A 27,556-nucleotide genomic window follows, 5' to 3' on the forward strand; every position below is an offset into this window, starting at 1 on the left:
GGCATTTGGAGGGATGTGATGTGGGACAGCTTATTGTGACTGTATCCACTCTGAGAAAAGATTGTCCTTCACTTCTGTGACTTTAAAAACTGAAGCAGTTACTAGGCTGAAAGGTTAGAAACAGATATTTTGTTCTTGTGGTTTTGCATTAATATTAAGCATGAAAAAAAATCATATATTACATTACTTTCCTTCTGCTCTGGGGCAGACTGCATCTTCCTTTGAAACAGGAAAACTGCATAGCCCATGGACTGAAATTTTTGAAAGCTGTTATCCCCCCACCCTTAACCCACCCCCTCTTCCCAGACCTCAGTTCTTTTACTAGAAAAGTCCCTCCCTCCCCACCTCCCACCAACCCACCCAAGGTTAAATAGATATTGCCACATTCTAAAATCATGCATCACTGCATTTTGCTATTGCACATTTTGCAGAGAAAGAGAGAGTTGTGTATATGTGGCCCCTCCCTCTCTTCCCCTTCTCTTTCTTAGGCTCAGATTCCTGTGCTATTTCCACTCTTCCCTCTCCCAGTCTCCCCCCACTTCCCAGACACTTCACTGGTTGTGGACATCCTCCCTACGGACGATCTTGTAGATGATCCAGTAGAACATGTTGAAGATGAGGAAGGCCATTGGGAAACCAATGCGGGATATTTTGTCAATCTTCTTGGCCCTCTGGATGAAGAGTTTTCGCATCTCCTCCGGAGACTTAGATGGCACAGGAGGGGGGTTGGTGGTGGTGGTGTTATTGGCACCCTTGACTGAGATGCCATCCTTGGCCTGCAGACAGGCTGGTCCCATCCCATAGGCAGAGAAGTTGAAGCGGCCCTCACCAGCCTCATCCTCCTGGAATAGATTCAACATGGGGCTCTACTTAAAATAAGACAGGGGCTGGGCACCCTCCCTGCAAGGCACTCCCCTAGGGACCAGGCCATGCCCTTCTGGCTCTCCTTGCCACCCAGACCGCACCATTCCAGGTTCCTGAAGGCTGTGGCTGGCTGGGGAGTTCTGCCTTATAGAGGGGCGCCACTTACATGCTGAAACAGATGCAAACCAGGGGATGGGAATGTGGTTTAGAGTCTAGAAACCTGTGCTGCTCAAGTTTTGGCTCACTTGCTGGTTATATCATCTTAGGCAATTCACTTCCTTCTCTGAGTCTCAGAGTTTTTTCCCCTGCAAGTATGGGATAAGATTCACTCACAAACTTCTTTTGACCATATGAGGAGGTAATAGATGAGTGATACTCTGAATGCTGTACTGGATTTTTATTAGAAATTCAGAGGACAATTTGGAGAGATCCCCTGCTTTGCCTCTGTTACCTCCATGCCCCTCCCCCCACCCCATACCCCAATTAATGTCACCCCATGGGTGAAGGGAAGGTGAATAGCCCAAGAAGAAGCAGGAGCTCTGGGCCTCACCTCCATCTCTCAAGCCAGAAGCCCAAACTTCAGCCTCTGTTTTCCCATATCCCTGGCAGTTGTGGCCTCAGACAGACCTCTGGACGTTCAGACAAGTAATCATTTAAGACCCTTCATTGTTGTGCTCTAACTTACCTTTCTAGGCTTTTTCTCCTCCCTGCACCAATGCTTTGCATCTTTGCCTTCTTTGCTGCACCTTCTCAATCATCCCTTGGACGTTTCCACCTCCCTATCTTATGTCTACTTTACCAAAATGCCTTCTAGTTCATCCTTTTCCTAACTCACGGTGACCTTGCCACCTGATCTGAATCATGGAGGCATTATTGTCTGGTCTCCTCATGTCCAGTTTTGTTATCTTCCCATGTGAGCTCTGAGGAGGCACCAAAAGTCCAGTGTTTTGGTCTCAGCTGAGCTGTTGACTCATTGTTTGGCCCTGGGGAAGTTTCGTCAGCTGATTTTGCTGATGAGAATCTATCTAGGAGGCTAGATAGAACTTTATTAGGATAGGAATGTACATGTTCCTCTGAAGGACAAGGCCAACAGAAAACAAGAAACTCAGCATAGGAGCCACTGATGCCTCCTCTTCTGCATTCTTGTCACCCTAGCTTGGACCACCATCCCACTTGGTCTCACAGTGAAGCTCCTAGGTTTTCTGCTGCCTCCAACCCATTTGAGTTGTTATAGTACCGATCTTACTGGTCATCTCCTGCCCAGAACCTTTTAATAAGCTGCTGTTGTCTTCAGGGTAATTAATATCCTTCACATGGTAAACAGACCTTGGATGGCCAGACCCTGTCTACCTCGTTTTACACCACTCTCTGCCTGGTGCTCCAGTCACCCTGAAATATTTCCACTCCTTGAAAGTGCCATGTTCTTTTTTTTTTTTTTTTTTTAACTCTGGGCCTCTGTTCAAATTGTTCTCTCTGCCTGGAACATTCTCCCAAACCCTTGCCTACAACTCCTTTCTCCTAGGTTTTACTCAAGAAACCTTCCCTGAGCTCCTGAGTATAGGCTCAGTGTAGTGTCCTTGCTGTGTGCTCTAGAAATTCCCTGTATCTTTTGCCTTCTTTTTATTTTAATACTCTCTTCTCTCCTATTAGACTCAAGCTCCATGAAGGCAGAAGCAACATGTTATGTGTACCACATCTCAGCACTGAACATATGAACACAGTGCTTGTCAGATAAGCTCAAAACTCAGTAAATATTTGTTGAATAAATAAATGTTTACTTTCTACCTTTACCAGTGCCAGCCTCGTCATCCTTTTTTTTTTTTAAAGGCTTGTATCCCTTGCACCAAGAAAGTGTGAGATATATGATAAATGCTCAAGAAATATTTGGCAAATGAATGAATTTGATTCAACACTCTCATTGCAGAAGTCGAGGGAAGAGGATGTGCTATAGTGCCTGGCAAATAGATGCTCAATAAATATTTGCATGTAAGAAGGGGAGTGGTAGCAGGTTTGTGGCAGGGCCAAAGAGAGAAGTGGGGAAACTGGCCATATCACTAGACCTAGTATCTGGAAGGGGGCCTGAATCCATCTATCAATATAAATCTCCCCTTGTTGGGGTACAGGGGCGGGCGCCTGAAAATGTTTTTACACTGTGCCCTAGTTATGCAGGGGGAAGCATAATATTAAATTTCTCTATGGCTTTGAGCAAATTGTTCTCTGACCCCCTCATCTTAAACACCAGAGTGGAAGGGGGTGGAGGTGTCGACAGTATAGCTGGGAGAAAAGGAAAAAGCTTGCTATTTGTATTTCAACCAGCAGGTGGCAGGAAATGAAAGCCCAACTGCATTTTGAGTTGTCTTGGGTGGAGTGGGGAAATCTGGTAGTGTATCCTAGAACCCTGGGAGGGCAGTAGAGTTCCTGCTGAGCCTGTGGCTCATAGAGACTTCCTAATGATCTGCCTAATGAGGCTGGCCAGCTGAGGGCCAGATGCTTTCTGCCCAACAAATGAGGTAACATGGGAAAGGTGGTGGGAGTTGGGGAGCCTGGCCAAGATCGCAGGCTCTGAAAAACTCAGGCATCTATCTAGCTGGTTCCTCTCCACTCATCATCTGGGCTTAAAATTCCCTCTGCAACCTTTCTCCCAAGGAGGTTGTGACATCCAGGGTTGTTTACTCCAAAGGAAGTGCTTCTTTATGGTGAGCCCTATTCTGCACTCTTGTAGTTCCTGGCATCTGGGCTAAATTCAGAGCCCATAGGAAAGAGGTCACAAATTCAAATGCACACCAGGGGCCAGGCAGGAGAAATGAGAGTAATGAAGTGAGCTGGAGCTGAAAAAATCTCCAGTTAGAAGAACACCAGGGAATACTGGGGATTGTAGTTTATTGGAAAATGCCTTCTACCTAAAGTCGGTGCCAGGGTACTGATACCCAGTAGAGTTTTTAATTCAACGTGGCCAGATGCTGTGTTTGTTTCAAGTGAAGACAAGTGTGATTTTTAATTGTTGGCACCTTATTCCAGATTTTTAAAACACTGTCCTGACCAAACTAAAGATGTGTACATGCCAAACTTAGCCTCTGACAATAGTTTTTGACTTAGAGATAAAATTTAGTTCTTATTTAAGATCTAATAAATGCAATACTATTTTTTGCCTGCTTTAATATGGAAACTTTGACTAGCAGATAAGCAGTCTGTGGTTTATGTCTGTTATGAGAAGAACTATGGGTCCTGCTTTTGTCGTCAGCACTCTTGGTGACCCAGGTGACTCTCTCCACCTCTGGCATCAGCCTCCCCATCATTTCCATTAGAGGAACAGACAGGATGATCTCTAACATCTTATCCAGCACTAACATGCTGTTGGAGAGTGAGGCAGGAACTGAGCAGGAGAATCTATCTGATCATATGACGGTGGCAAAACTAGACAAATTTGTCCAGAGGCCCTAATGGACTTATTCATACTTTATCTGTCTAGGAAGAAAACTTTTGTTTTCCTCTATTATGTAAAACTGGTGAGGATTTGTGGAAGATGTAAGCAACCCTTTGGAAGTACTAAAGGCCCATCATACTACACAGTATGCAGAGGGCTCCATTTACAATGTTATCTAGCCAGTGATGCCCCCTGGAATTGTAGTGGACAATCTGTCATTATACAGATAGCCTGATAGTCAATTATTTTGAATGTAGCCTTCCCGAAGAAGTGTCTCCCCGACAAATGTATTAACCTTTTTCTAGCAGAGGGAAATGTAAAAAGCAGTTAATGTATGAGGAAAAAAGTAAAAATAAAAAATAAACTCCAGAGATAGTTAAGTTTGGCAGTTTCTTGCTTGGACATTTTTTTTTTAATTTCCAAGAGTCAAAAGCAAGGTATCCAGTGGACAATATGGAAGGACTAAAACTAGGGATCATTTAAGAAATCCAGTCTAGCTTGCTAATGCAAGATAGTTTCTTCTTCCAATGCAGATTTAGAAGGATGATGATGGCTTCTCTTAACCCCCCCATGGACATGCTCTGTCTGGGAAAGTTGGCCTCCTGTCTATGGTAAATTGCTAGAAGGTAAATTAGGTTGCTGCTCCTTAAGAAACATACTGATGGAAATCCATGCATATATGATAATTTTAATTCTTGGCACTTTGTGGCAAGAGCAAAATTTCAAACTACTTTGGTATCCCCTAATTTAATCCTCACTACTGACCCCATTATGCCCATTCAGCCCATATAGATGGTGAAACAGCCCAGAAAACATCTAGCTTGAAGTCACATACCGAAGAGGGCTAAAGAAGCCAACTCCTTTGTCACAACATACTGCAGCTGGATGGACAGCTGTTTTAAATAGATCAATGTAAATCTACAGGGCCTTGGTGTGTGACAGGTGTGTGGTGGTGTGGCCTGACAGGTCATAGTCTCTGGGTCCTTAGTTGCTCTAATCTTACTGGAAAGACTTGAAACCAGGCTCTGCACTGGGAAGATCTCCTCTTTGTTAATTATTTTGTTCATTTTCATGTACGTTTGTTCAACAAATGTCTAATGCATTTTTACCATATGTCAGGCATTGTGTTAGTAGGTATACAGCACTGAGCAGAAATAGACATGGTCTTTGCTTTTATGGAGCTTATAATTCAGTGGAAGGCATGGACATTAAGAAAAATAATAACCACTTAATGTATAATTGTAAATCAGGGCAATTATTCTGATGGAAAGAAACCTAGTTCAATTAGAATATGGCCTTTGCCAGCACACACACACCTTTGTGCAAATTAGGAAAAGGTATTTCCTTCTCTGAGTATATGAATTAGAAAAAAGAACTCATCCTCTGGGCTTATGCAGACCATGCCAGGGCATGGCTTAGTGAGAAGAATGCATACGGACCATGCCAGGGCATGGCTTAATGAGAATAGTGCTCCCTCAGCCAAGTGACCATAGGATATAACCTGCAAAACCACACCTGATATCTTTGCATGAGAAATGGAAAATGGGTGGGTTAGTACTTAGCAAAGAGTACTGGAAGAGCAATCCAGGAAGAGAAAACAAGATATCTAATGTCCAGTGTGTGTTTGAGGAACTATGAAAAAAGCTAATGAGGTTGGTGTTCAGAGAGCAAAGAGGACAGTTGTTTCAGTTTGAAATTGTACCCGAGAGAAGCCATTTTCTTTCAATCCTGATGCAGTCTTGTGGGCCAGACCTATTATATAGGGTAGAACCTTTGATTAGATTGTTTCCATTTTGATTAGATTAATTCCATGGAGTTGTGACACACCTAATTGCGGGTGTGACCTTTTTGATTAGATGGAGATGTGACTTTGCCCATTCAAGGTAGATCTTGATTAGTTTACTGGGGTCCTTTAAACGTGGAAACATTTTGGAGAAAACACTGTTGCTTCAGAGCTGTCAAGAGATGCAGATATTTGGTCATGCTTGAAGTACTGACAAATGTAGTCAAGTGCTAAGCAAGGACTCAAAGGAATAGCTAGAACCTGAAGAGAAGAATCTCCAGCCCTGGGAGTTGCTAACCTAAGAGATGAAACCCAGAGTTTTGCCCAGAGCAGCTAAGTCAGGAATGTTTAGAGAGGAAGCCCTGGAATCAGAAGCTGGAAGCAATGGAACCTTGGAAACTTCACTAGATCATCTCCACGGAGATGTGACTCCATTCATTCCAGGTGGGTCTTGATTAGTTTACTGGAATCCTTCTAAAGAGGAAGCATTTTGGAGAAAGCTTGAGAATGACAAGAGAGCTACAGAACCGCAGCAGAGCCACGAAGCCGAGAGTCTATCAGCCAGAGACCTTTGGAAATGAAGAAGGAAAACACCCCTGGGAGAGCTTCATGAAATAAGAAGCCAGGAGAGACAGTTAGCAGACGTCGCCATGTTCGCCATGTGCCTTTCCAGTTGAGATAGAAACCCTGAACTTCATCGGCCTTTCTTGAGTGAAGATAACCTCTTGTTGGTCCCTTAATTTGGACAATTCACAGCCTTAGAACTGTAAACTTGCAACTTATTAAATCCCCCCCCCCCCCCCTTTCTTTAAAAGCTATTCTGTTTCTGGTATATTGCATTCTGGCAGCTAGCAAACTAGAACAACTTGCAACTTACTGAATTCCCTTTTTAAAAGCCGTTCATTTCTGGTATATTGTATTCCAGCAGCATTTAGCAAACTAGAACAGATTTTGGTGCCAGAGAAGTGGGATATTGTAGTTTGCAAATTCCAAACATGTTGCAAAAGCTTTTTAAGTGGATAAGGGGAAGATTCTGGAAGATTTGTGAGGCTCTTGATAGAGAAGGTCTAGAATGCTTTGAAGAGATTGTTGGTAGAAATGTGGACTCTAAAGATAACTGCCAATGAGGCTTTAGACAGACCTGCTGAATGTGTCATTGAAACTGGAAGGAAGGTGATCCTTGTTTTAAAGTGGCAGAGAATTTGGCTAATTAAGTGCTGGTATTGGATGGGAGGCAGAATTTGAGAGTGATGAACTGGATATTTAGCAGATATCCAAGTTCAAACTAAATGTAAATACAGCTATAGTAAAATGCAACCGGAAAGAGATAAGCTGAGAACTGAACTCTTGGGTACAAAGAAACTAGCACAGTATCTTTTTCTGGATGCCCTAGTTTATGGCTTTAGAACTGGAAACTTATAACTCGATAAATTCCCTTTATAAAAGTCAATCCATTTCTGGTATATTTCATTCTGGCAGAATGAGCATACTAAAACAAAAGTGATGTGAAAATGAGGCTGGAAAGGAAAGTAGGTTCTCTGATCACCAGGAGAAAGATCTTCTGAGCAAGCAGATATGCACCAGGCTGTGGAGCCAGCTGGCTACCATGGGTTGAACACCTCTGATGGCATTTGTTGGTTGGAACACAATCTCTGAGTCAACAGAGGTTGGTCACTTTTCAGAGATGGCTTGGAAAATATTCCTTGCTCAATCCCTCATTAGGTGAGACAGCTGACTCTAGGAGAGGAATCTGCTTGTTGTACCCTTCTTGGAGGCAGGAAGCAAGGAGGCCTGGAACCTGGATTTTTTTGTGGTGAAATTCCTTGTTTTAGTTTCTAAGCTGCCAACACAAATATCATACAATGGGTTGGCTTAATCAATGGGAATTTACTGGCTCATGGTTTTGAGTTTGGGAGAGGTCCAAAATTGAGGTGTTACCCAGGTGATGCTTTCTCCCTGAAGCATTCTGGGGCTGGCTGTCAGAGATCCTTGGTCCTTAGCTTTTCTGTCACATGGCAATGCACATGGCAGCCTCTTCTCTTTTTCCTTCTGGTCTCTTTTGACTTATAGGTTCTGTCTGCTCCCCATGGCTTCTTCTGTGTTCAGTTTGCTTTGCTTGTGAGGACTTCAACCATATTGGATTAAGGCCCACTCTTTTAGTTTGTTAAAGATGCCAGAATGCAATATACCAGAAATGGAATGGCTTTTTTTTTTTTAGACAGAGAGAAGGAAGGAAGGATAGAAGGAAGGAAGGAAGGAAGAAAGGGAAACATTTTTAAACATTTTCTTGTTTTATTGTATTCTGTTTCTCCGTTTTTGTTACATGGGCTGGGGCCGGGAATCGAACCGAGGTCCTCCGGCATAGCAGGCAAGCACTTTGCCCGCTGAGCCACCGCGGCCCGCCAGAAATGGAATGGCTTTTAAAAGGGGAATTTATTAAGTTGCAAGTTAACAGTTCTAAGGCTGTGAAAATGTCCAAACTAAGGCATCTGGGGAAAAAGTCCTTGATTCAAGAAAGGCCGATGGGTCCAGAACACTTCTGTCAGCTGGAAACGTGCATGGGGACATCTGCTAGCTTTTTCTTCTCGTTTCACAAGGCTTCCCTGGGGGTGTTTTCCTTCTACATTTCCAAAAGTTTCTGGCTCTGTGGGTTCTGTAGTCCTAAAGCTTTTTCCAAGATTGTTTCCTCTTAAAGGGCTCCAGTAAGCAACCTCACCTTAAATGGGTGGAGACACAGCTCCATGGAAACCACCTAATCAAAAGTTACCACCCAAAATTGGGTGGGTCACATCTTCACAGAAACAATAACGAAGATCCGACCCAGCAATAGTGAATGAGGATTAAAGAACATGGCTTTTCTTGGGGTACACAACAGTTTCAAACTGGCACACCCACCTTTTTTCAGTTTGGGCACATCTTAACTAATAACAGCCTCAAAGTTCCTATTTACAAATGGGTTCACATTCACAGGACTAGGGGTTGGTATCTGAACACATTCATTCCATCAAAACATTCCAAAAGCCTCAAGTCACTTCAGTAACAATGCTAAATACAAAGTCTCATCAAAATCAGATACTGGCATGATCCATCCTGGGGCAAAATTTTTCTGTCTGATGGATGTGTGAAGCCTAGAAACCCAAGTTATCTGCTTGCAAAACACAAGGGTAGGACAGGAGTAGGATAAATATTGCCATTCCAGAAGGGAGAAGTTAGGAGTGAAATCAGAGTCATGGGCCCTAAACAAGTCTGAAGCCCAGCAGGGTGAATGAACTCCATTAGCTTTCAAGGCCTGGGAGACATTTGTGGCTTGATGCTGCTGGAGGCAGAGCTATTCCTTTCAAATGCTTGTGCCATGGCATTTTCTCCTCGAAAACTAGGGTATAGGTCCCACCTTCTCTGACATTGGAATGGCACTTAAGCTCTCTGCCAATGTCAGGACACAGGACCTACCATCCAAACACAGAGGTGGACCCACCTTTGCTGCACACATGGGTGGGCCTGCTCTCTTGGTCCAAGGAGATCTTTTCAGTCCAGACCTAAGGTTTTGCTTTTGAAATCATTCTTCCTTCAATTTATCCCTCCTCTGTCCCTTTCAGTGCAAATTGGCATTGGTTCTGTTCATACAAGTTTTCAAAGACTCTTGTTCGCTTTGCATATAGTTCAAGTAGGTCCAAACCATCAGATAATAGAATTCCCCAAGATCCTTCTTGGATTACTGTATTTCTAATCCCTTCAAATGGTTGTCTGTATCAATGAGTCATATGCCTGTACTCCTTAGCAGAAGACTGTTTAGGTAAACCCTTGTACAGAGCCACATTCTCTGGGATCTGACATTTTGGAAGCTCGGGGAGGTTACTGATAGCTGCTTCTGGCCCTAGTCTCAGAATTTTCAAAATCATCAATTTGTGGTTCCTTTGTGCTTAAGAGTATAATTCTCAGCTTATCCCTTTCCTCTTGCATTCTATTATAAACTTCAAGGAGAAATACACACACACACATATATGAATATATGTCTTATTCCTTCCATATGTAGCTTGGAAATCACCTCAGCTAAATATCACCTTCAAGTTCTGCCTTCCATCTGACATCAGAACACAATCTTGCCAAGTTCTCTGCCATCTTGTACAAGGATCAACTTTCCTCCAGTTTCCAATAACACATTCATCATTGCCTTCTGTATTAGTTAGGTTCAGGTGTCAGCTTGGCTAGGTGATAGTGCCCAGTTGTACTGTTGCTGTGGACTTAAATCATCAGCATGTGAATTCATCTATGGCTTATTACATTTGTGGTTGGCTTAGGGAAGTTCTTTCTACAATGAGCAAGGCTTAAAAGAAGGAGTCAGAAGAGACTAGTGCCAAGACAGCTCAAACCCTGACATTTGCAGATGTAGAAAGGACACACCTGAGGAAAAACCATTTGAACTCAGAAGCCAGGAGAGAAGACCTGCAGATATTGCCATATGCCTTCTCAAATTAGTAAATTTGTAGCTAAATAAAATTCATTTATAAAAGCCATTCCATTTCTGATGTATTGCATTCCAGCAGCCCTCACAAACTAAAACAGATTTTGGGACCAGAGGACTGGGGTGCTGCTGCATTTGCAAATATCAAATATGTTGGAATAGCTTTTTAAATGGATAAGAGGAGGATTCTGGAAGGATTGTGAGGCTCTTGAAAGTGAAAGCCTAGATTGCTTTGAGGAGGCTGTGGGTAAAATTATGAACCATAAAGATACTTCTGTTGAAGCCTAAGAGGAATGTGTTTTGCAAATTGGAAGGAAAGTGAATCTTGTTTTAAAATGGCATAGAATTTGGCAAAATTGAATCCTGTTGCTGGATAGAAGGGAGAATTTGAATGTGATGATCTGGGGTACTTGGCTGAGGAAATTTCCAAGCTTAATGTGGAAGATGCAGCCTGGCTTCTCCTTACAGCTTATAGTAAAATGCCACAAGAAAGATATAGGCTGAGGATTGAACTTTTGGGTGGAAAAAAACTAGAAATTGATGGTCTGGAAAAGTCTGGGCTATCAGAAAATGAGACCCCAAAGAATAGCACCCCACACGAGAATTTAACCAAACATGGAACAAGTCAGTCATTACAAGAGAAGACAGGATTGGAGATGGATTTATCCAGAATGGATTTGTGGACGATCCTATTGTCTGATGGCTTTGTTCTCTGTATGTTTCATGCCAAGTCAACAATTGCTTTGCAAGACCTATGTATAAATGGAATCTCTGCCAGTCTGGGCTGGAAGGGATAGAGTGAAGGAAGAGTAACCTCAGAGCAGAACCATAGAAGGTAAGGTTTGAAGCCAAGAAACCTAGGTCTGGGAGAGTGGATCCACCTGTGCATATGGAGGGGTGAGTTTGCTCTGGAGGCAGAGGGTGGGCTTTCCGCTTCGATTTTCAGGAAGAGTTCTGTTGCCCCAGACCTCAGAGAGGGAGGAGAACATTCCTCAGGGATTGGGGGTAGCCTGGCTGCCACTGCATGCTCTGATGTTCAGTATGTACTCCTGAGATGGCAGAGAATCTGGTGCCACCTAGATACTTGAGAGGATGGAGCTGAAAAAAACAGTCTCCTCGATGTTGCAACCCTCTTCCTAGTGTTTTGAGAGAACAAGGCCACTGTTTAGGCCCTTGGAAATGGTGGGACTACCACTTTCTAAAGCCCTGAGGATGAATGATTCTCAGACTTTGAAATTGAATGGAGTTTGCCCTGCAGGTTTTCAGAATTGTTTAGGTCTGATGACCCCTGTTTTCCTTCCAAATTCTCCCAATGGCAATGAGATAGTTTATCCTATGACTATTCCTTCTTTGTATATTGGAAGTAGATAAGTTGTTTTAAGTTCACAGGTCCACAATCAGAGGAGAATTTTGCTTTGGGATGGACTATGCCTGTAACTGACTTTGATGAGATTGTGTACTATTTTTGAGATGGTATTGTATTTGTATTGTTACTGAAATGGTTTGAGTCCTTTGGGATATTGTAATGATATGAACATATTTTGTATATGGAAAGATTTAGTGCATTGTATACAGGACAGAAGAGCATTGTTAGGAAAAAAAAGTGTCTGTTTTTGTTTTCTATTTAGAGATTAAGTATGGTTTAAGGTGATGTGTATAGTTGCCAAGTTGACAAGGGGTGGGCACTTAATAGTTAGGTTCAGGTGTCAATTTAGCCAGGTGATAGTGTCCAGTTGTGTGTTGCTGTGGACTTAAACCATCGGTATGTGAATTTCATCTATGGCCGATTACATCTGAAGTTAGTTAGGGGAGTGCCTTCTGCAATGAGTGAGGCTTAAAAGGAGGAGTCAGAAAAGAGGAGCTCAGAGCCAGCTCAGACCCAGACATTTGAAGATACAGAAAGTACATGCCCCAGGGAAAGCCGTTTGAACCCAGAATCCGGGAGAGAAGCCCAGCAGATGTTGCCATGTGCCTTCCCAAATTAGTAAATTTTTAACTTGAAGCCACTCCATTTCTATGTATTGCCTTCTGGCAGCCTTAGAAAACTAAAACACCTTCTAAGGCCTCACTGGAAGTACCTTTAATGTCCATATTACTCCCAACAGTCTCTTCAAAGCAGTCTAGGGTTTTTCTGTCAAACACCTCAATTCTTTCAGCTTTTACCCACTACCCAATTCCAAGACATTTCTACATTTTTAGGTATTTATAATAGTAGCACCCCACACTCTGGTACCAAAAATTGTTGCAGTTTCTTGACTGCTAAAACAAATAGCATACAATGGATTGGTTTAACCCATGGGAATTTATTGACTCCCAGTTTTGAGGTTAGGAGAAGTCCAAAATTGAGGGATCAGCCAGGTGATGCTTCTCCTTGAAGTCTGTGACATTCTGGGACTGGCTATCAGAAATCCTTGGTCCTTGGCTTTTCCATCACATGGCAATGCATATGGCAGAGTCTTCTCCTTTCTCTTTTGGTTTCCATTGATGTCTAGCTTTGGAATGCTCCCCATGGCTTCTCTTTCATGTCTGGTTTCCTTTGCTTATAGGGACTTCAGCCACATTGGATTAAGGCCCACCCTCATTCAATTTGGGCACACCTTAACTAATAACAGCTTCAAAAGTCCAGTTTACAAATAGGTACACTCCCAGAGGTCCAGGAATTGGAACCCGAACATGACTTCTGTGAGGGACATGATTCAGTCCCTAACATTCCTTTCTGGAATCAAGCCCATTGAAATAGTTTAGCCTTGAAGAAAAAAATGATAGATATCTCTCAGTCTGCCAATTTTGGATTTATCAACTAGTTATTATATTGGTCCCACCAGCATTTACTCCATTAGTTCTGTCTTTAGGTGTAACCTGATAATTTCTGTAGTGGTGGTGTTAATGTTGTTAACAACAACATTAGAATGATGCCCACAGATCCAATCAGGACATTACTTATATATAGGAAGGGGAGTTAGGGGCTTTATTCTCTACTTCTTGTCTGCCTTATCCACTGAGAAGAATGGTCCAGTGAAACAAGTATCACAAGTCAAGCTTTCTTGGAATGCTTTTGATTACCATCAGCTGCCCCTCCTTATGCAGTGACCCATAGGCTTACCTTATGATGTCTCCGCTTCCTCCTGAATCGAAGCAGCTCTTTGTGCTGCCTAGATACAAAGTTGACAGCAGCATACTCAAGCAGAGCTGAGAACACGAAGAGGAGGCACACTGCCATCCAGATATCAATAGCTTTCACATAGGATACCTGAGTTGGGGGTGGGTATGACACAGGGAGGGGAAGGCAGGAAAAGAGTGAAATATTGAGTATGGTGGAATGTTTTCCACTCTTCATTACACCCCCACATCCCCATTATCCTTTGTTGCCCCTCTCCTCAGTTGGGATGTTGAGGTGGAGCAGAGAGAGGGGAGGGAAGAAAAATGCATCAAGCACACTAGACAGAACATTGAAGAAAATAGAATTTTGAACCTGGAAGAATACTAAAGAAAGGAGGAGGAGGATTTGTGTAGCATTATCAGCTAATGGAGTACAATATTGTGAAACACCCAAGACGGCCCTAAAATCTCACCTCTGACTAAACTTGAAGCATTGAGTAAACAGAAAGTGAAGCATGAATTGTAAACTGCCTAGCTGACAGTTGAATGTGCATCCTATCATGTACACAGAGGCCTGTGGCAGATCCTGGAAGACCTTTAGGTTCCATGCATCTAAGGAAACCTCTGTCCAATCATTGACTGACCACTAAGGTAACTAGCAGAGACTTCAGTGGCCCCACACAACAAAGAATACAGAGTCTATATTAGTCCAGAAAAGTCACTACACAAACAGTAACAACAAACCTTGAGATGGAGGTGTGCAGGTGGGGAGAATATGATCTCCAGAGTTGCCAAATTAAACTATGTAACATTTCCAATTTCCAACAAAAAATTATAAGCCATGCAAAAAGACAAAATATGGCCCATACATAGGGGAAAAACAAAAGAAGCTGTCCCTGAGGAAGTTAAGACATTGAACTTACTAGACAAAGACTTTAAACCAACTATTTAAATATGCTCAAAGAGTTAAAGGAAACCATATATGAAAAACTATAGGAAACTTTGAGAATAATATCTCACTATATAGAGACTATTAACAGAGATAGAAATTATAAACAGGAACCAAATACAAATTTTAGAGTCAGAATTATAATAAGTGAAGTGGAAAATTCACTAGAGAGGCTTAACAGCAGTTCTGAGCTGCTAGAAGAAAGAATGGGTGAAAATGAAGAAGAATGCAAACCTGAGGTGATCTAGTCTGAGGAATAGTATGAAGAAAAGTGAACAGAGCTTCAGTGACCTGTGAGAAACCATCAAGTATACCAATATATGCATAATGGGAATTCCAGAAGTAGAAGGGAGAAAGAAAGGGTCAGAAGAAACATTAGAAGAAATAATGGTTAAAACCTTCCCCATGTTAAAATGTTGATGAATAGTATTCATTTACACTGAGAAATACAATGAACTCCTAGTAGGATAAACTAAAAGAAATCCACACGTAGATACATTCTAATCAAGCTGTGGAAAGACAAATACAAAGAGAACTTTGAAAGCAGCAAGAGAGAAGTGACTCATCATGCACAAGGGATCATCAATAAGATTAATAGTTTGGTTCTTACTAGAAACTGTCGGGGCCAGAAGGATGGCATTTTTAAAGGGCTGAAAGAAAGACTATCAACCAAGAATTCTACATTCAGCAAAACTGCACTCTAAAATATGAAGGGTAAATTAAGACATTTCAGATAAACAAAAGCTGAGAGACTTTTCCACTAGCAGACTTCCTTTATAAGAGACACTAAAAGGGAGTACTTCAGGCTGAAATGAAAGAACACTTGACAATAACTCAAATCCACATGAAAAAAATGATACCAGTAAAGATAATTACAGAGGTCAAAATACAAATTTGTTTATAATATATATATATATATTTGTTTGTAACCTTTTTTTATCATTTCAAAAAAGGTTACGTAAAATTATAATTGTAAATCTGTACTGTTTGGCATATAATGAATAAAGTAATTTCTGTTGACAATAACAGCACTAAGAAGGTGGGAAGGAATGTTGCTGCATAAGAGCAAAGTTTTTGTATACAACTGTAATGAAGTTGGTATTAATCCTAATTAGATTATTATAAATTAAATGTTAATTTTAATTCCCAGGGCAACCACTAAAGAAAATAACAAAAATATAGTAAAAGATATAACAAAGGAATAAAAATGGCATACTAGAAAATACCTACTTAATACAAAAGAAGGTATTGGAGAAATAGAGGCATGAAAAGATGTCATAAAAAACAAATAGCAAAATGGCAGACAGAAATTATACCTGGCCGGTAATTAAGTTAAGTATGAATGGACTAAGTAATCTAATCAAAAGGCAGAGATTGTCAGTCTAGGGGGAAAATCAGTCCAACTATGTGCTGCTTACAGAGATATACTTTAGATTCAAAGACACAATTAGGTTCAAGATAAAAAGATGGAAAAAGATGGAGAAAGATACATCAGACAAACAGTAACCAAAAGAGAGAGAGCAGGAGTAACTACACTAATGTCAGACAAAATAACCTTTAGGACAAAAGTAGTTACTAGAGGCACAGAAGGACATTTTATAACAATAAAAGTTATATATAAAGATGATATAACAATTATAGACATATACACAACAACAGAGCCCCAAATACATGAAGGAAAAACTCCAAATTAAAGGGCGAAATAGACAACTCGATAGTTATTGAAGATTTAAATACTCCACTTTCAATAATCGATAGTACAACTATATGGAAGATCAAGGAAACAGAAAACTTGGACAATATTTTTAAGCAACTAGACCTAAAATATATTTATAGAACATTCTACCCAACAATAGCAGAATCCTTATTCTTCTCAAGTGAATACAGAACATTTTCCAGGATAGGCCATATGTTAGTCCATAAAACAAGTCTCAATAAATTTGAAAGAATTGAAATCATATGAAATATGTCTTCCAATCACAATGGACTAAGATTAGAAAAGAATTGTAACAAATAGGTATCAGTGGCTGAGAGAGTTCAAATAGAGCCTAGAGACCATCTGGAGGCTACTCTTATTCACGCTTCAGCTAGATACTGCTATTTAACTTGATTTGTCAAACCTCAACTAAAACCATTCCTACAAACCCTAAAGAATACCTAGGGCTCTATCTCAGGTTCTACAAATGTTCCATGCACTGTGATTACTTTTCAGAAGCCTCCAACCTCCAGATAGGTTCCTAGGCTAGATAAGTCTTGAAATCCAGATGGGCCAGTCTCTCCAATAACATCAACTAGTTCCATCCCCCTGTCCCATATTATTGACTTCCCTTTCCAGCATGATAACAATAGGAATGGCAGATCCCAGATACCCCTAAGGATTGGGAGAAAGATCAAAGGAGAAGGTGTAGTTATAACAGAGAAGATAGGATTTAACAAATGAGTAGGACTTTTGAATCATTATATTGATACTTCTTTTAGTCTCCAGTGTCTTGGAGCAGCTAGAAGTAAATACCTAAAATTGTGGAACTGTAACCCATACCAAACTCTGAAATCTGTTCTACAACTAATTGTTGTGGTGTGCTTTGAAACTTATTGCTTTTTTGTATATATGTTATTTTTCACAATTAAAAAAATGGGCAAAGGATCTGAATATACATTTCTGTAAAGAATATATACAAATGGTCATAAATGCATGAAAATATGTTTTACATCATTAGTCATCATGGAAATGCAAATCAAAATAACAATGAAATACCTCTTCACATATACTAGGATGGCTATGATAAAGTCAAGCAATAACAAGTGTTGGCAAGGATATGGAGAAATTGGAACCCTAGTGGGACTGTAAAATGGTATAGCCACTTCGGAAAACAATTTGGCAGTTCCTCAAATAAAAATATGGTTACCATATGACCCAGAAATTCTACTCATAAGTATATCTAAGAGAACTGAAACATACATCCACAGAAAAAACTTGTGCATGAATGTTCGTAGCAGTGTTATTCATAATAGTCCAAAAGTGGAAACAACCCAAATAGCCATTCATCTGATGAATGGATAAACAAAATGTGATACATCCGTAAAATGGAATATTATTCAGCTATATAAAGGAATGAAGTACTTACACATGCTACATGAGTGAACCTTAAAACAACATGCTAAGTGAAGGAAGCAAGCAAGACACAAAAGGCTACATATTGTATTACTCCAATTATATAAGATGTCAAGAAAAGACAAATCCATAGAGACAAAAAGTAATTTGTGATTGCCTGGGCTGAGGAGATAGGGTGGGGATAGAGGTGAGACTACTGATGGGTATTGGGTTTCTTTCTGAGGTGGTGATAAAAATGTTCTAGAATTAAACAATGGTAATTGTTGAATATACTAAAACACAGAATTGTATACTTAAAAAAAGTGAGTGGAGGAGAGTTTGGAATTGAGTGTTGTATTAATAGGAGGAGGAACAGAATGTTGAATCTAGTGATAAGGGGAGGAGAATGTGGCATCAACTGTTAATACTGTATGGAGCAGAATGTTTAGTTGGTAGTGACTAGAGTAGAATGCAGGGTCTAGTGTAAGGGAAAAAAGCAGAATATTGTATCTTGTTACAATTGAACAGAGCAGAATGCAATGTCAGGAGTCAGCAGTGAACAGAGCAGAATTTGATTTCAAGAGTTTATAGTGAATGTATCAGAATGTGAGGTCGTGTTAATAGAGTAAAGAGAAGACTTGAGCTTTGTCTTAAGAGTGAATACAAGACAGTGTGGTATCTAGGTTTAATGGTAAATGAAACATAATGTCTTTTTTGTCTTACATTAAATGTTAGTGAAATAGTCAATGTCATGAAAAACAAAATACAGAGGAGAGGCTGTTCTACGTTAAAATAAATAAAATAGAGAAACCATATGCAATATGAATCTTGATTGGATCCTAATTTGGATTCTTTCACCATAGCTATAATTTTTTTGGCAACTGGGAAAATTTAAATATGAACTGCATACCAGATAATATTATTCAATTAATATCAGTTTTTTAGATGTGATAATATCGTTGTAGTCATTTCTTTTTTAGGGATGAATTATCATGATGTCTGTAGTCTACATTCACCAAATTACCTACCTTCTCTCTCTCTACCTCTCTCTATATATACATATATAAAGATGGAGTAAATATGGCAAAATGATAAGAACCTAGGGGAAGGTATTAGTGTGTTCTTTGTATTTTCTATATCAAAATACAAATAAATGAAACTGGATGACAAGTGCAGCATTAATTGGAAATGGTGTAGAAATAGCTGTGTTTAGTGTAGAGTGAAGTAGAGTATGGTTTCTGGCATTAATAGAAAATGGAACAGAATGTTGGTTTTAGTTTTGAGTGAATAGAAAAGAATGTGAGTCAAATAATAACATTGAATGTAGTAGAATTCAGTGCCTAGCATTGAAAGGGGCTAAAGCAGAATGAGTTATCAAGCACTAATAGCAAGGCGAACAGAATGTTGTACATCAAATATGGGTGAATGGGGGAGTATGCTGTCTCTGGTATTAATAGTAAGGGAAGCATCTAGTGTTAAAAGTGAATTAAGCAGAATGTAATGTCTAGGAATAGAATGCTGCATTTATTGTAAGGGTGAATGGAGGAGAATTAACACCTAGTTTTAGTAACGAATGAAATGGAATGCCATGGCTGATGTTAGAAGTGAATGGAACAGAACAATGTCTAGTGTAAGGGTAAATGGAGCAGGATGTGGGACCTGGATAATGATGGAGAACAATGCTGTCTCTAGTGTTAATGATAAATGGAGCAGTATGGTTAAGAGTTAATAGTGAAGCTAACATTAAAAGGGAAAGTATCAGATTGAAGTAAAGTACAGAAAAGGGTTAATATAACAGGCAGGAAGCTGCTTATCTTTATAAGGATCTTGTAAGGCTGGCCTTTGGCTGGATACTTAGATTTTGGAGGTGTTCCCACCCTTCCCTAACTGATAAGTGTCACTCACTGTGCCTAGACTGTGCAAACATTATGGTTTATCTGCTTCCCTTCAAGTCTGGAGTTTTGCTCCATGCTAGGGAAAAAGTGCCTATGTGACCACCACCCAGTAAAAACCTTGAGTTCTGAGTCTCTATTGGATACCCTGGGCAGAAACATCATACATATCTGCATTTTTATTGCTGAGGGAAGAATATGCTCTGTGTGGCCCCTCATGGAAGGGAGAGAACAAGGATGCCTGAACGTGGATTGCTCCAGTCTCTGCTGTGTCTTTCCCCCTTATGATCCATTGTATATCCTTAATACGCCACTGAAATCAATCTTAACTATTAGTACAACTATGTGCTGAGTCCTGCAAGTCCTTTTAGTGAGCCTCCAACCATGGGGATGTATTTGGAGACCTCTAACCATTAATGGTTAAAGGAGCAGGATGTTGTACCTAGCATAAAAGTGAACAGAAAAGAATATAGAGTTGAATGTCAACAGTAAATGAAGCAGAACGTATGTCTGGTATTGGTAGATAATGAAGCAGAATGTGGTTTCTGGCAGCCTATAGAAAACAATGTTGAGTCTGGTGGAAGGATTGATGGATCAGAATGCTGAACCTTGCAGAGTATTGTTAAAGAAATAGTGGCTAATTACTTGTTCTACTCTTACCCCAGACAGGGTGGGGAGATGGGTACCCTCCTTATCGTCCAGGTACTCTGTGATCTTGGGCAGTAGGACTTACCTTGGGCAGGGATGCTCGCGAGCCAGAGCTCTGGGTGGTCATGGTGAGCACCGTGGTGATGCCTAGGCCCACACGGGCTGGTGCCGCATCCATGTTGATCCAGAAGGAAATCCAGGAGAGGATGACGATGAGCAGACTGGGAATATACATCTGGATCAAGTAGTAGCCCATCTGCCTCTCCAGGTGGAAACGGGCCTCAATGCAGGTGAATTTACCTGCAACAAATTGCAGTGAGAAGGTGAAGTAGCCTGGTGGGTAGGAGCAAGAGCTTTGAGTTCAGAACAGCTGTGGCTCGAGTACTCATTCAGCCTCATAGTAGCTGTGTCCTTGGGCAAGAGTTTGGATTGCTGTGTGTCTCATTTTCCCCATCTATGTTAAACTGGGGATAAATACCTACCTAGTGTGAGATGATGCCTAGAGAGCACTTAGCAATGTGCCTCACACATAATAAATGCTCAGGAACGTTAGTTCACTATCACTATCATCATCATCTCATCATTATCATCACTATTCTGTTGCCAGGAGTAGGCCTAAATGGATCGTTCTCTACCTTTTTGGCAGTTGTCATCCCAAAGCCTGACTTGATTCTGTAAACTTCTTTTTTTCCTTCTTTGTTCATACAAGGATACCCCCATTACCCATAGGGAAAAGTTCGAACTCTTAGTCTGCCCTTCACAGTTGAGTTCTACTCTATTTTCCCATTCTCTTATCCCTTCTTTCTTCATCCTATTCATGACCCTATTTCCATCAGTGCCCACAATGGTTTCTCTCAATCCCTTTCCCTCATTTCCTCCTTTTCTAGGCTCCTATTGCCAATACATTTCACGCCTCCGCTCATGCTAGGTCTAGACAGCAGCTTCCTACCCACCTTCCAGCTGGTATACGAATTGACCAACTTTCTTCCATAATGCTTCCATGAGCTCTTGCCCAGCCTCAGACAGGGCATGCAAAGCCAGTCTTGATTGGCCCCAGATCATTGATGTTTTAAGTCATCTAACAAATACTATGTGAGGCATGGGAGATATAGTGTTGGGCTAAACAGTTGTGGTTTCTCCAACCTGTAGTTAACAATCTAGTGAATTGTTTTCAACTTTACTATTTGCTAGTGTTTAATGGTATCTCTCAGCAACATCTTGCTGAGGTCTTGCATGAGCATTTTCTCTGTGTTTTTGTCCTTCCAGATATGTCAGTTCCTCTTTGGCAGGGACTGCTGGGTAGATTCCCAGTATCAGTTCTTCCCTTCTGCCTTAGGAATAGGATCCCATTTTAGACTATTGGGCATATTGCTACCTGGAATAAACACTGTAAATTCCCATCTTCCCATATAATTAGTTGTGGTCTAAGCTTGTTACTCACCCCAGGACTCACTGAACAAAGATCAGAGCTATGTTTTGTTTTCTCTGAACCACTGGATAGTAAATACAGAGCTGTGCCCATCCCGGGTACTTCATAAGATCTATTGAATCATTGATTGAATGAATGTTTCAAATGATCTCTGGCTCTGGTTGGGGGCTGAAGGTCCGGGGAGGGGCAGGGTCCATTGTACCTACCTGTGTTGTAATGCTTGGTGCAGTATCTCAAGTCCTTTTCCTCCTTCAGGATAAACTGTGGGAGAGTTAGTCCATCTGCCACCTGCACAGCTCCCTGCTCCTGCCACTCAAAGATGAGGTCATTCATGGTGTATCCAACTGGGATGGGATCAGTAGAAGGAGTAATCAGTATCCAGAGCACTTAGGCAAAGCATGATGGTTAGGGTTAGAGTTTAATTGAAATCATGAGTTAATGTTGTATTCCCTCTTACTCTCCCTCCAAAATGAGATCAGAACTGGTTTAAAATTGCTTAGTTCTCCTATTTGTCCCACCTACCATCTCCGTGGTCAAATGCAGTTGGTATCAGCCTATTTTTGCTGTACATCATCCATGTGACTCTCCTCTTTTGCTTATAGCAGCTGTTCCTCTGGGGAACCACTCTATTGCATGCTATCTTGTTGAGAGTAACAGTTGGTGGTCAAGGTGTGGGACGGTGATTTAAGCTTGGCCAGTCAAACTCTTCCCCAGGACTTTGCCTCTTGAGTGAAGTGGCAAGAGGTCTGGTATTTGTTGATGCTGATTCTCCTTAGAGCTGATGCTCCAAGGGAATAGTATGTTAGTTCCTTCTGCCTAAAGCTACTTCCCTGGTTCCTGTCCTTTCAGCTTTCCCCTCCAGTCCATAAGTAACCCTTAGTCCTTCCATTTAATTCCATTTTTAATTTAGATTGATTTCAGTGTTTGTTGTTAAAAAAACTCAGCTACACCATATATCAAAATCCTATATTATATGTGATCTCTTCTGTAAATCCTTTCCCACTACCCTCCCTCCTTCCCAGCCAGAAGCAAGCAGACCTTTGGCAAGAGAACATAGTGTTTTGTACATCTAACCACACACTCACCACTTGCTGCCTTAGTTCAAGTTATTTGTGCAGTTATCTGTCTCCCTTGCTGAGGTGAACAACAGTGTGAGTTCAAGAACCATGACTTATTGAAGCTATTTCTTACATGATATTGTGGGGACATTCACAGGGAACATAAATAGTGCTTCTTTGGAGAATGCTGCAGGCTCCCGGACAGCTTGGGCCTCAATCTGACAATGTAAGGGGGGTTATATTTCTAATGCATTTTCTAAAAGCAAAGCTCCTCAACTAGTATTTTGGATTAGTACAGTAATCCCCTGGGATCCAGCAGTCAGGAACAGCTGAGTGGGAATTAACCCCAGTCCCATGGATAAATGGGAATTTGGTTCTCTCTCGAAGCCTGATGCAGGGGACTCACAGCTTTCCAGTTGCATGATACATGTCTGGACATCCATGGGAAAATTCTTCAAATCCATAGGGCAAGCCAGTGTCAGAGTGATTCTGAAAAGAGAAAGGAGTTTAATGATGCTAGAGCCACAAACCAGGAAGTCTGCATAGATTCTAATTATTGTCAGAAAATCAATTGTCCAGAAGAGGTCAAGGAAGTCAGGGAACTAGTGTTTATTATATATATATATATATATATATATACACACACAATGAATATTATATATATATATATATGTATATGTATTTTTTTCTATGTTCAGGATATAGAAATGAAGGCTCAGAGAGGCGAAGTAGGTTTCCCAAGGTCACACAGGGCCCTTGGACCTTCTGGGTTTCTTCAGAATCTGGCTTCTAGAGACCTGTCTTGAGCAAGTTGCCTGAAGATCTGAAGGCCTGGAGCTTCCCCTGGCCCCACTCTTCTGCAGAGTGCTCAGGTAGAGCCAGAGCTTGAATGTTCAGTTGAGCAGCACCAGGCCTCAATCCCCAGGTGCTGCAAGTGCTTCTTGGCTGCCTCCCTTCACATAGTACACTTATTAAAAGTTATTTCAAATAGAACCCTTTTGATTCTGGGTATCCAAATACAGCTGATTCCCGTCTGTGCACTCACGCTGGGGTCAGATGGGAAGTGGTGGATACCCCAGTCTTCTGGGCTGACTATTTTGTGTTGCCCAACTTTTGCAGAGGCCATAGACTCAGAACCAAAGGGCACCTCCTTAACAGAAACCAGAGCCTGAAGCTCAGGTGGGATACAGACTTCAGCTTGAAGGGCTTTGCCAACATCTGAATGCCTGTTTCAGGGAAAGGAGAAGAAAGGCTCTCAGAGTCACAAGATCTCAGAACCCAGAGAGCCTTACATCATCAACCTGACTCCTTCATTTGAGAGGTGAGGAAATTGGGGTAAGTAGGAACTTGCTTAAGGTCACACAGCAAGTTGATGGATCAGCAGGGATCAAATCCATGTTTCCCGCCCTTTGGATTCTGACTCCCAAAGGGGTCGGTTCTTGTGCTGGCTGGCTGGCTCTCCAGTGCTGCTACTCTGAAAAGCCAGCCCTGACACCCTAAGTGGCACTGAGCTGCTGGCATCTTGGCTGCACATGGTGAGGCACACAGCCCTATATGAACTTCACTCCTCCAGCTCACACCCACAGCTCTGGATATGGGTCCCTGTAAACCTTTAAGCCATAAGGAAGAAGTAAGAGGTGAAGAAGGGAAGGGATAGGGAGGGCACAGAAGAGGGAAAAGAAGGCAGTGGGAGGAGGAAGAAGTGAAGGGAAAGTGAAGACAGTTGAATTTCTGAAGATAAAAGCTCCAAAGTGGGGCAACTGTCACTTTGGGTTACTTTCCTGAAGTTGAATGACCTTGGGACTTCATTTTCTGCTGTTTTGTCCTTCTCTCATTAGCTTCCTGGATATATGAAACTAGACTGGCAGCAGTAAAATCCAAGCAGGGCAACCTCCCACCTCCAGCCAGATAGAACATTGTTGGCCATTTTCTGAGCCCATCACCATCATCCTGCCACTCTTGATGTGCACTGGGGGGTGGGTGGGTGCTCCAGGGTGAGGAACCATCTCAGTCTGGTTTCTCCATGCCTACCTCTCCATAGTGCCTCCTTTTCCCTGTTGAGCTACCTAAAGCTCACCCCCTACCTGAGTCTGCTCTCAGGAGAGTGCTGAGTTCATTCACACCTGAGAGTCTGGACCTGGCCAGCCTCTCTCATGGGCCTGGGTATTTGAAGTTCATCTCCTAATGGGAAATAAAAAGACTAATTCCCTTGTCTAAGTAATAGAGGGGAGGAGGAATTATTTAGGACTGGTGCTCTATTTTAGCCCTTGAAATAATAACACGCTTATTTATTATTGAATAACTGAGTGCTTGTTGAATGCCATGCACAATGAACAGGCATCGATCCACACTAACATAGATCTAGGTTCAGCAACACACTAGCTGTGGGACTTTGGTAAAATTACTTAAACTTTCAGATCCTCATTTGTATAATCTGCAAAATGGGCCTAATAAAACCTACTTCATGGGGTTGTTAGGAAGATTGGAAATTATATATGTGACATGCCCAGCCTAGTAAGTAAATTCTTAATGAGTGGTAGCAGCTATTATTACATGCGCAAGCCCACTTCTTTACTTTAGGGACATTGGTCATTTCCCCCATGCCACTGGGGAACAGGTGGGGAGGGATGGCTATAGACTCTGAAAGGTTTGCTTCTTGGCTGAGAAAGGGGGACCCAGCCTCCTAGACTCCTGGAGGGCAAGAGTGGGGAATAGAAAGGGCTAATAGAAGAGACTGAGAAACATTGGCTCATTATCTGTGTTAGGACAATCCACCTAGCAGGCCCATTTACTTCCTGAAGTTCTTATGATTTTCCAGGCTCTGACTTTTTCTTCCGCTATTGGTCATCATCTTTGAGTACCCTTTTCTCACTTATTTTCTTGAAATGCTGGGTAACCTTAGGAGCCTTAACTTATACCCCATCTTCTCCAGGAAAAGTCCCTTGTTGTAATGACCCACTCCCTCCTTCAACTTTCTATGGTACTTTATTCTTGCTGAGCACCAGTAACAGGGCTGGGCTTGCCTGAAGGCAAAGGTTTTGGGCTAGGATCCATTTACCTATGTTTGGCTCCCCTCTCAGAGTCTGTTCCCAAAGGCAATGGGGCAAGGACTGTTCTGAGAATGAAGGAGGCAAAACTGCATGGACTCACCTAATGCTGTAGAGGACATTTCCATTTCGAGAAATCCTCAGCAGTTTGTTGTCTGTGGTGATCTCGTGGAAGTGAGCCCCCTTTTCATTGGCAAAGAACAGGTCAGGTTTCCAGATGGAATCCAACATGGATGGGTCCAGATCCAGAGAATCATCCGGGTATTCATTGTATGCCAGCCGGGGGTCGTTCCACTGCTGCCGCAGGAAGATGTTGACCCTATAATCCTACAGCCAGGAGGCAAGAAGGTCGAGACAGTGTGAAGCCCTGAGATGTCAACTTGCTTTTGGTTAGTATTCCCTAAAATCCCTTCTGGAGGATATTATTAGAGTGTGATGCATTTTACATGGGGGATCAGGGTGAGAATCACAGTTACTCTTGAGAATCCCCAAAATGCCACATAAAGTTCATTTAACTCTGAATTGAGGTCATGTAAATGTTTTGAAAAATTAAAAATAGATAAAAGTTCAAGGAAGTAAGAAATACCCGTTTTCACCACCCTGTTAACATGTTGCCACACTTGCTTCATTTTTAAGATAAAAATTTTAAAAAGATAAAACATTACAAGTAAAGTTGAACTCCCCCTTTTTATTATCAACCCCACCTGTGGAGTTGATACTAAGGTACTGAGGCAAGGCCTAGAAGGATTGAAGGAACAAAAGGAAAGACAAAAACTGAGGCTTGAGCATTCAAACTAAAAAAAACAATTAACTTCCTGACAGTGAAGGAAGGGTAGTGGGGGAATTCTATGGATACCTGCTGGTCCTCATAGTCACATATCACATTGTTGTTTTTTTTTAAACATAGGCAGGTACCGGGAATCGAATGTGGGTCTCTGGCATGGCAGGTAAAAACACTGCCACTGAGCCACTGTTGCCCACCCCACATATCACATTGTTTTAATATCAGTCTTCTGTAACCTTCACATGTGTTAATAATTTGTTTGTGGTGGATTAATAGATGTGGTGGAGTCACATCTTACTAGATTCTAAACTTAATGCAAAATTAAATACTTCTCTGACAGGACTATAGTGTAGTCATTCAACTGGAAAAGGATTAATGAATTAAATGAATTAGGGAAATGCTAGATTAAACTAATGTGACAGGTTTCTATTTTGCAGGAATTCTCAGAATCCTTAATTTGCTAGCGAGTTCTGTGTATCTCTAATAAGGTAGTAGGATATGCAGCATTTCCCTGATTTATTTTTATTATGGAACTCTTATTTTGTTCATGATACTCATCTTCTACAGGACATAGACTGGGAATGCTGTCCTAGTTAAAATCCCTCTTCCCTATACCCACCTTTTTTTTCCATCCCCACAGATGGAGAAAATGAAGTCTAGAAAGAATTGAGACTGGCCAGTATTGTTCTGAAAATTGCAACTACTTCATTGGCTGAGCAGATTCTGGACCTAAGTGTCTTGACTCCTAGTAGAGGATTTAACTGCCCCTACCGATCTTAAAGGAACCAAAAGAGTCCGTTCGGTTTCCATTCACAGTTGGAGAAGCAAGATAGTCACGTGGGTGGGTTTCAATGGCAAGAAATTGGGTAATACAGTTGAGAAATATTTCCATTAGAAAAAAATTTCTTTTTAAAATTTTGTTAGAGATAGTAAGCCTGGGGTCGATGAATGTTATGACATTGAAAGTATATTTGTGTTTTTCTGGAAAGAAATGCAGAGCCATCTATGTTGGATTCCCATAAAAAG

At 41.4% G+C, this 27,556-nt stretch overlaps 1 protein-coding gene across 1 annotated transcript in view; it reads right to left on the bottom strand.

Annotated features, from left to right (window-relative positions):
* Positions 1 to 461: 461 nt before the first annotated feature.
* GLRA1 (glycine receptor alpha 1) overlaps positions 462 to 27,556 on the bottom strand; it is a 61,735-nt gene continuing 34,640 nt past the window's right edge. The window contains exons 4-9 of the mRNA XM_077137980.1: positions 25,850 to 26,073; positions 23,106 to 23,188; positions 21,848 to 21,985; positions 20,298 to 20,512; positions 13,637 to 13,783; positions 462 to 866 (exon numbers count right to left, since the gene is read on the bottom strand). Coding sequence (XP_076994095.1) covers positions 552 to 866; positions 13,637 to 13,783; positions 20,298 to 20,512; positions 21,848 to 21,985; positions 23,106 to 23,188; positions 25,850 to 26,073 — 1,122 coding nt within the window. The 3' untranslated portion in view covers positions 462 to 551. The remainder of the gene's footprint in view (positions 867 to 13,636; positions 13,784 to 20,297; positions 20,513 to 21,847; positions 21,986 to 23,105; positions 23,189 to 25,849; positions 26,074 to 27,556) is intronic.

Source organism: Tamandua tetradactyla, chromosome 20 (genome assembly GCF_023851605.1).
Source record: "Tamandua tetradactyla isolate mTamTet1 chromosome 20, mTamTet1.pri, whole genome shotgun sequence".
NCBI lineage: Eukaryota > Metazoa > Chordata > Mammalia > Pilosa > Myrmecophagidae > Tamandua > Tamandua tetradactyla.